Here is a 10,128-nt window from a genome sequence, read left to right on the forward strand (position 1 = left end):
ATCGATCGATCGATCGATCGATCAAACAAATTGTCTATTTAAGGTCGTCAATCGACAAATCTTACCTGAATCAAACTGCTGAGTTTTTCAACCAAGAAAACCAATCCAACGCAAATTATACCCATTAGGACTACTATCACTTTCATTATTCGACTGGCGCCAACATTTGATATTGGTTTTTTCAAACATGGCTTTATTATATCCTCGTAAATAACGCCGGACATTGAATTCAAACCGGTTGACATAGTGCTACGAATTTCAAATATTAATTAACTATAACATAAAAACACAACTATATATATATATATATATATATATATTTCATTAAAAAGAAATTTTTTATTTTTTGTTTAATTTTTTATTTAATTTTTTGTTTAGTTTTTTATTTTCATTCAACGCCCGTTTCATAGTTTCCAACCTGATATATAAGTATTAGCTTGGAAACTATGAAACGGGCGTTTTTGTTTAGTTTTTTTTTTTATTTTCATTCAACGCCCATTTCATAGTTTTCAACCTAATATATACGTGTGTGAATGAAAAGGGAGGGAGGGTGCGGGGTGGGGGGGGGGAGGTAGAGAGGAGGAAGGAAAAAAGAAAGGTACCGTGGAAAGAATATTTTTGTTTTACTTTCTTCTCTTTCTTTTCTTTTTTTTTTTTTTTTTTTTCTTTGCTCTTTTTATAATTTTCTTCACAAACGCGTAATGTCTTTAACAGTGCAATTATCTCAGCTCTTACTTTACGTAACTTTGCATGATCGTACGAGAAATTTCGTGTTAATCTTAAATCGTTAAATTTTTCAATCCTGATGACGAGCATTATTGCTTGTTCTCTTTCTCTCTCTCTCTTTCTCTCTCCCTCTTTCTCTCTGTATTTTTATTTTTTTTTTTATTTTTTTCTCCATCGATCTTACCTGAGAGCAGCACTGAAAACTCCAGATACAAAGAGACCCGGTAAACCAGGTATCGATCGTGCTATCTCCATCACAAAATACGGCAACAATTGATCGGGTTTTCGTATTTTCTGAAACACGCGAAATATTATTATCGATTTCTAGTCCTTCGATTACGTGATAAAAATGACGATTGGAATTTCTCGACAGTAACTCGGACTCGTACGTTCAAATCGTTTCGACGATAATGAATAGAAATAAATCTTTTTTGTCGATTTGTAATGTCGCCGTACACACAAATTTCGTCACTTTTTTTTCCAAATTATTCATCGTTTTATTTCAAGATATTATTTGCACGTGCCGTTTGGGGGAAAAAGAAAAAAAAAAAAAGAAGAAGAAGAACAGAGAGAAAAATGAAAAATAAAAGAGATGAACGGAACGATTATCGATTTATCCAATTATGCTTTTGTAAATATAAAAGGATATATAAAAGATAATTTTTATCATATTTAATTCTTATAAATTCGTGTGATAATAAATTGATCATATTGGAAGAATAGATAGATTAGATCGTAGTTAATTATTAGAGTCGAATATTATTGCATTGGGGATGTTTCATTTTTGTTTTGAGGGGGGGGGGGCAAAAAAAAAGCTCACGATTAAGAAAGATTATATAACTTTAGGTATTATTGAATTATATAAATTTCTTTATCGAATATGCTTCGTTTTTTTCTTCTTCTTCTTCCTTTTTTTTTTTTGGTGTTTTCTATTCTTTTCATTTTTTTCATTGTCCAATTGAAAATCATTTTCAACGAATGCAGGTCGTGAATACGACAGGGAAATTGAATTTTCCGTCCATTAGAATGAACGAACGACGTTAACGACGTTTTTAATAAGATTATACGGAACCGCGTGGAACGTAATTTTATTTTCAAAGAAGCACTTAAAATGGCATGACAGTACGGCACCCTGCGGGTTGTCATGAGTATATAAAATCGAACGATAATGTTTGAAAAACATTAGTTTCCTAAATGTGATTCTTACCTTCGTTGTTACAGGATCGCATTCGTAGAAAGCAGCAAAAATAACGATGCCAGTGTAACAGCACAGGGAAACGATGGTAACTATACCGATGGCCATTATCATGATCGTTCTGTGGAAAAAAGAAAAACAAAAAAAAAAAAACAACAACAACAAACGAAAAAAAGATATCGATCAAATTTTTTCAACACTTATTTTAATATTTTCAATGAAACGTATAACGTCTCGTCTTTAATTTTAATTTTTAATAATTTGTAAATAATTTCAATTTTATACTCTATACTCAGTATAGACTTTGAACAGCTCTCTCATTTATTAAGAATGAATGATTTTGACTCCAAAAAAAAAAAAAAAAATAAAAAAGAAAAATAGAAAAGAAGAAAAAATATAAAAAAAAAAATTCTGTACATATTTTTTTAAAGCCTCGGAAATAATAATCGACAGGCTTTAAAAAGCGTTTTCATTTCTGTCATAAAAAGAAAAAAAAAGAAAAAAAAAAATATTTACGAATCACGCAATACACAAATTGTTTGCACTGAGCACAAAGTTGATCTGCAGTGTCTTACGATCTGTTAGATCATCGACGATCTATTAATGTTGGTATTTTCGGTAGAACAAAAAAAAAAAAAAAAAAAAAAAATAAAAAAATAAAAAAAGAAGAAAAAGAAAAGAAAAGAAAAATTATTCGATATAATTTTATTTTATTCATAATTCTCTACGTATGTAAATATCGAAAATCTCGAGATCATTTATCGACCAATCTCGTATTATCGATATCAAAAGCATAATATCGATATTTTGTATATACGATTTCTTTTTCGTTTCCTTCTTTTAGCTAGAAAAAATTTACGAGATATCAATTTATGATATTGTTGATAAAAACATATATATATATATATAATAATAATAATAATAATATATATATATATATATATATATATATATATATATAATATCGATCGTTCAATATTGTTTTTTATTTTGGTGAGCAAAAAAATGACGAAGAAATGAAAGGATGATTATTTTTTTCTAGGGAAAAGAAAAGAAAAAAAAGAAAGGAAAAAAAAAAAAGAAAAACAAAACTGACCAATCGCGAAAGATTATTCTATTTGAACTTACATATTGGATTTTTTCAAGTTGGGCATAGCCAGACACCTCTGCACCATTGCTTGATTAACCGAACAAGTGGCCAGCCAATTTAGGTAATTACCAATAACGACGGTCCAAAAGGTGTGCCTAATAGTTGGATCCGGGTCCATGCTATACGTAATGGAAAGAAGAAGAAGAAGAAGAAGAAGAAGAAGAAGAAGAAAAAGAAGAAGAAGAAGAAGAACCGACTACGGAAAAATCATTGCAGTATCGTAAATCGAACCTTATCTATTATTATTTCTTCGATTAATTCACTTTAAGATAATTAATGTTAATTTTTAATATATACATAATAAGAGCGAATTAATCGAAAATGAAGAAGGAACGATATAAAGTATCGATCGATAATCTTCGATTATCATTTTCTCCCTATCACTTTTTCGTCCATTACTTTTTCTTTTTTTAATTTCTTACTTGAAGAATTCTATTCTTCCCGTTTCGACGTTCCTTCGCCAAACCTCATATACTCCGCCAACTTTGTTGGTACCCAATGCGGCAACGATGATCACGCTAACGAACATTACCATCATTTGAATGGTGTCGGTCCAAACGACGGCCTTGAGACCACCCTAAAAAAGAAAAAGAAAAAAAAAAAAAAAAAAAAAGAAAAGAAAATCCGTGAAAAAAAATCTTTCCTCTATCCTTCTTCCTTTTTTTTTCTATTTTTTTCTCTCTCTCTCTCTCTCTTTCTCTCTCTTTCTCTCTCTTTCTCTCTCTTTCTCTCTCTCTCTTTTCTTTGGATCGATATCGTTCAATCATTCGCACGATAATTCATCTATCAAATGTGAATTGATTCAAAGGAAACAAATCAATATTTCAATGATCAACTTTAATATTAAATTACCAACGTAGTGTAGAAAATGCAGACGATGCTGACCAATAGAGCTATCATGTGAAGATTTATGTCGGTTACTTGATTGAATGCTAGCGCCGGCACGTATATCACCAATGGTATGTAAAGTAGCTAGAAATAAGACGCGAAATGATTCTCTTATAAACGTTAACGATCAGGATGTATTATTGAATAATATTAAAACTCCTTACCATTTTGATAATGAATATTATCGATCCCATTAGTCTTACCATACGATTGAATCTCAATTCTAAATACTGAAATGAGAAAATTTTAGAATAATTTTAACATTTCTATCGTATAATTAATTTCGTCGATCGTTCGTTTATACTTTTCTTTTTTTCTCTTTTTTCTCTTTGATTTTACGAAGAGAAAAAAAAAAAAAGAAAAAAGAAAAAAACGTACCTCGTACGACGAGGTAATTTGAAGTCCATAAAAGACCGGCAAATAAACTATGGCCATGGTTAAGGAAACGAAGCAATCGGCAAAGACAATGCTCCAAAGTTGAGTACCGTAAACGTACATCTCCGCGGGTAATCCGAGCATCGAAATGCCGGAAATATAACTGAAAGAAATAAAAGAGGAAAAAGAAAGAAAGAAAGAAAAAAAAAAAGAAAACAAAATTTCTTCACGAGTAATTGATAATAACTTAAGTATACCGATGTTTTATCTTTAATGTCGTACTATTATGGTAAATAGATATCGTGCGTGTACGTTTGAAAAGGAACGAGAAAAAAAAAAAAAAAGAAAAAAAAATGAAAATGAAAATGAAAAAGATGAAGAAGTCACGAGAAGTCAATTTTTCCTTATTCGAATGCAAGAGTGAGAGAGAGAGAGAGAGAGAGAGAGAGAGAGAGAGAGAGATACCGTGCAAGGGTATTAATAATTACAATCTTAATGCTGTTCAACCTTGACAGTCAATTGAGACGAATGTCGTGCCATGCGCCCAAAACTTCCGGTTACTTGAAAGTCTTTCAAATGATTCCTTTTAATTTGTTACGAAACGAGTCCGAGGGTCAATAATAAACGTGAATCGTCCTATTTTTCTCTCTCTCTCTCTCTCTCTCTCTCTCTTTCTCTCATCGTCATCTGTCCCTTTCTCCGAATCTAATTATTTCGCGTACGAACATAATCAGGCTGTCAATTTGATAATGGTTTAAAAATTGTCGAAGATATTTAAAGCGTTTGAGAATACAGGATGTAAATTGATTTATGATCGTGATATAAAGAAAATTCATCGAGATGCGTGGAGGATATAATTTTTTTTCTTTTTTTTTTTTTTTTTCAAGCAAACTTACGAAACAACGAAAAAAAGACAATTTACAAAGTTTATCAGACGAATGCGAGACATGATGTCACATGTAACGTTATCACGAATATCAAGGAATACAATGATACGGAATATATATTCTTTTGTAATATGAAAAGGTTAAGGCATAAAGAAAATGGAAAAAAGAAGGAGGTAAAAGGAAAGTAATAATAATAATAATAAAAAAAAAAAAAAAAAAAGAGAAGAGAAGAAAAAAAAGGTAATAAATGGCATATACTTATCGAATATTACCTTGCTATTAGAGACATGCTTATAGGAAATATAGACATGTTTTGACTTCCAACAAGGTACTCTCGCACAGCATCCGGATTCTTTCGGGATCTATATGCCTGATAGATCCCAACTATCGCGGAAACACCTAACATCCCAATGAAAACGATGCAATCGACTATGTCAAACGTTCTTGGTTCCATCGAGCCGTCCATATCTTCCTTTGGTTGTTCTCCAAACGTTCTCCAATCATTCACGAAATATCTCGATCAATGAATTTCTCTCAGTATGATTTTTTTCTCTCTTTACATTAATCGTTCGTATTAGATACACCGTGTTTATCTCCTTCTCTCTCTCCGTCTCTCTCTCTCTCTCTCTCACACTCTCTCTTTCTTTTCGATATTTACGAAAAAAATTCGCAAAGACTTTTTTCTTTGCCTCTAAATGAGACAGATCAAGCCAGGGGATGATCTCCTTGTTTATAATCTCCTTGTTTACTATCTCCCGTCTCCTGTTTCTCGGGTTTTTACTCGGTTGAAAACGTCCGTGAGTCGACGAGAAGACAGACAGACGAAGAGAAAAGAGGCTGTACGACCAGGCGGTACGACGATTCGTGGAGGCAATTGAATAATTGCGGATTCTACCGTCGTTTCTATTCCATCTCCAACCTCCATCTCCACTTCCATCTCCATCACTATCATCACCACCACCACCACCACCACCACCACCACCACCACCACCACCACTACCATCACCACCACCACCATCATCATCATCATCATCATCATCGTCATCGTCATTGTCATTGTCATCGTCATCGTCATCACCACCACCACCACCATCACCACCTCCTCTTCTTCTTCCTCCTTCTCCTCCTTCTCTTCTTCTTCTTCTTCCTCCTATCTCTTCCTCGTATTTATGCCCTCGTCCGAATCTCTTCTATCGCGTGTGCACCCGTGGGACGTTGTAGTAACTACACTTACTCGCAACGTCCGCAATTGTTTCAAATTGTCCAACGTTGTGCCGTCCCTGATAGTTCTCATTTCGGACTACTGAACATTTTCGACGTTCGATCGTACGATTGTTTCGTGCTTTGTAGATTTTCTCACACGCATACCTACACCCTTCTACCTCTGACCCGCCCATCTCGCAAAAAAAGAATAAAAAAAAAAAAAAAAAAAAAAAAAACAAGAAAAAAAGAAAAAATGGAAGAAATGTTCCTTCTTTCGTCCTTCCCTCGAAATCTTTCTTTTTTTTTTTTTCTCTTTTTTTTCTTTCCTTCCTTCCTTCCTTTTTCTTCCACTCTTCTATTAACATTTCCCCGGTCTTTTTTTTCTTTCGTTTCTTTTTTCTTTTTTTTTTTTTTTTTCTTTCTTTAATTTTCCTTTTTGGATAATCATACGTTTTCAATTTGATCAGATTAAATTGAATCGAGCGTAAGATATTAATGCATAATGAAATATGCGTTATATTTATCATATCTATGTATAATACATACGTTGATTCGGTCAGTTCTACTACCAAGACCGAGTTGTCACTCATCATCATCCGGAAGAACAATCACCGGACTACTACTACTACTCATCTCGGTTTAGCATCGTTTTAAACTCCCAGAATAGATTTTGTCGTTGCTCTCTTATCTTTATAATGATATATATATATATATATACGTATATATATATATATATATCTCGCGGTGTACCATGAGCCGAATTCATTCTTCTTTGTCTTTTTTTTTCTTTTTTTTTTCTTTTTTTTTCCACGTCTTCATCTCTCTCTCTCTATCTCTCTCTCTCTCTCTCGGTGGATTTTGTTTGTTTGTTTGTTTGTTTTGTTTATCTTCGTCTATTCACCCCATTTTAATATCATCGTTCGTCGCACGAGATCGACAATAGCCTCTCCTTCTCTCTCTCTCTCTCTCTCTCTCTCTCTCTCTCTCTCTCTCTCTCTCTCTCTCTATCTTCCTCTCTCTATCTCTCTCTCTGTCGTGTTAACAAATCCCGATTTTGAATGGAGGACCGAGTTTCGGTGGTAAGAAGAAGAAAAAGAAAAAAGAAAAAAAAAATAAAACAAACAAAAACAAAAAAAAAAGGAAAAAAAAATGGAGAACGACGTTTCTGTTCTTTTGAATTGAATCTCCGTTGAATTGAATGATCGAACGAACTTGCCGGAAAATTTTCCTGACTTGCCGTACTATTCCAATTCTATCGTTAACACGAACTTGAACTTGAACTCAAACATTGATTACGAATTATGGAATTTTTCATTATTATCTTTGCCTGGTCATTTATAGAATGGAAACGATTAACCAAAAAAAAAAAGAAAAAAAAAAAAATAAGAAAGAAAAGAAAAAGAAAGAAAAAAACGCGTTGAAACGCGCGTGAAAGGTCATTTTTAATCGTTACGATTTATTTCTTTTTTTTTTCCTTTTTTTTTATTTTTCCACAAATAACGCATCCACGCACTTTTGATCATTTTCATTAACAAACACAATCGTCTCTATGTATTATTAATTATTAATATCTTGGACATGGGTAGTCTGGTTGAATGGGTTTGGGAGATGATTGGTTACGAGAGAGTGGTTGGAGTGGGGGGGGGGTGATGAAGATAATTTTTTTCTTTTCTTTTTTTTCTTTTTTTTTTTTTCTTTCTTTCTCTCTTTCTTCCTCTCGTTCGATCGACGTTATTCTTGTTACCCTACGGCAAGGATATAAGAGACGTCAAGGAAATTTAACGAAATTATTCTCGTCAGTTGTTTACGTCGTCCGATCTGTTAGCATTGTATCGTGTATCCATTGCTTTCTACCACCTACATACATACATTTACTATGCTCATACAATTTATGTCGTTCGACTAGTCTCGGTTATGCTCGGTTCGATTAAGTTGGGACATTACCACATTTTCCACATACATATATATGTATATATATATATATATATATATATATATATATATATATTGTATGTATATGTGCGTGTATAGGTATATGTATGTATTATGTATATTGTACATATAATTAAATATATATATATATGTGTGTATGTGTGTGTGTGTGTGTGCATAATAGCCTTTCATGGAAGGAGCTATTGGCTGAATATTTCTACGAAGGAACGAAACCTTATCTCTTATAAATTCTTTTTCAATCGAATTAACTTGCAACCTGTTTTTTTTTCTTTCCTCCCCACCACCTCTCCTCCACCCCAACCCGCCCCCCAACCCGCCCCCCACAACAAAGGGATAAGTTAATTTCTTTGAACGTAATAATTTTATTCCCATTGAATTTTTCGTTAGAAAAATCTGATCCGTGATCAAGTGGAAAATATAAGATTTTGAAAATAGAAAGAAGTAGTGACGCTTTAAACGTTAATCTTAATGATTTTAAATACATTTCTCACGATTTAATGATAAAAGCATATTCGTTGATTAAAAAAGAGTTAGATCAATTTATCAGATTATTTTTATAATTCGAAGTTTTCTTAAAAGTTTAAACGTTAAAGGAAGGCGTGGGATCGAATTTTTTGAATACGAAGAACGCGATAGTCAGAAGTAAAAATGAAAGAAGAAAAATAAAAGAGATAAAGGAAAGAGAAAAAGAAAAATTAAAAAAATAAAAGAAAATCTTTTCTCGAACGGAATCCTCGGACGATTTTCTTTTTTAATCCTTTTCTTTCCTTTTCCTTTTTTTAGCTTCCCTCTCTCTCTCTCTCTCTCTCTCTCTCTCTCTCTCTCTGTCTTGTAAAGATGAAAACAGAAAGATAAAGGAGGAGCTCACTTCGAACTGGCACGAGATAAAAATAAATTGCATTTCCTTTTAACGGTGCATCGGCGAAACGTATTTCGATTGGGCAACAAAGGATTTCAATAGGATCGTAGTGACAACGAAAGTATCGAATGTTAGTGTTAGTGCAATATATCGAGCATCAATATCGTTCTCCTTCTCTCTCTCTCTCTCTCTGTCTCTCTCTCTTTCTCTATTTCTCGTAGTGCATCGTGTCTCAAAGAATGCATTTAGAGCACAAAGAATAACTCAGTCTATCTAACTTACTTACTTACTTACTTACTATCTATCTGTCGTTTGTCATTACGGATTTTCGATCGAATGCCATCGAAATGAATGAGGGCAAGGGTGAAGGTGCAAACGGGGGTTGAGAGTGGTCGATTAAAGCGTTCCAATCCAACGAGCAAAAATTGTTTTTTGGTAAATAGAAAAACGTCTCGTATCTCGACAGAATAAATATCATTTATATAATTAATCGATCGATCAATGTTCTCGATGTTACGACAGGAAAGAGTGGGAGAATAAAAGAGAGAGAGAGAGAGAGAGAGAGAGAGAGAGAGAGAGAGACAGAGAAAGAACATTTAAGTAAAGGAAAACACAAGAACAACAACAAAAACAGGTTTACGTTCTTTTTTTATTTTTTATTTTTTTTTAATTTTTTTTTCTTTTTTTTTCTTTTTTTTTCTTCTTTTTTTAATGAAATTATATAAACGTAAGTTATAAACGTAAATTATAAACTCGTGATAACACTGATAATTCTCTCTCTTTCTCTCTCTTTGTTATTCTTTTTAATATCTTCGATCGTTAATTAAGATTATTACAGATTTTATAATTCTTAATTGATATTATTTATAAGAATAATATCTTTCAATATCTT

General features: G+C 32.7%; 1 protein-coding gene across 1 annotated transcript in view; it reads right to left on the reverse strand.

The window, feature by feature from the left end:
- The window catches only part of LOC118447914 (sodium-coupled monocarboxylate transporter 2), an 8,689-nt gene extending 2,530 nt beyond the window's left edge, over positions 1 to 6,159 (reverse strand). Inside the window, exons 1-9 of the mRNA XM_035880458.2 lie at positions 5,494 to 6,159; positions 4,338 to 4,497; positions 4,124 to 4,189; positions 3,924 to 4,043; positions 3,494 to 3,648; positions 3,050 to 3,190; positions 1,934 to 2,042; positions 911 to 1,020; positions 66 to 249 (exon numbers count right to left, since the gene is read on the reverse strand). Coding sequence (XP_035736351.2) covers positions 66 to 249; positions 911 to 1,020; positions 1,934 to 2,042; positions 3,050 to 3,190; positions 3,494 to 3,648; positions 3,924 to 4,043; positions 4,124 to 4,189; positions 4,338 to 4,497; positions 5,494 to 5,687 — 1,239 coding nt within the window. The 5' untranslated portion in view covers positions 5,688 to 6,159. The remainder of the gene's footprint in view (positions 1 to 65; positions 250 to 910; positions 1,021 to 1,933; positions 2,043 to 3,049; positions 3,191 to 3,493; positions 3,649 to 3,923; positions 4,044 to 4,123; positions 4,190 to 4,337; positions 4,498 to 5,493) is intronic.
- Between the last annotated feature and the right edge of the window lie 3,969 nt (positions 6,160 to 10,128).

This window comes from Vespa mandarinia, chromosome 22, assembly GCF_050613455.1.
Source record: "Vespa mandarinia isolate Hongniang chromosome 22, ASM5061345v1, whole genome shotgun sequence".
Classification (NCBI taxonomy): Eukaryota; Metazoa; Arthropoda; class Insecta; order Hymenoptera; family Vespidae; genus Vespa; species Vespa mandarinia.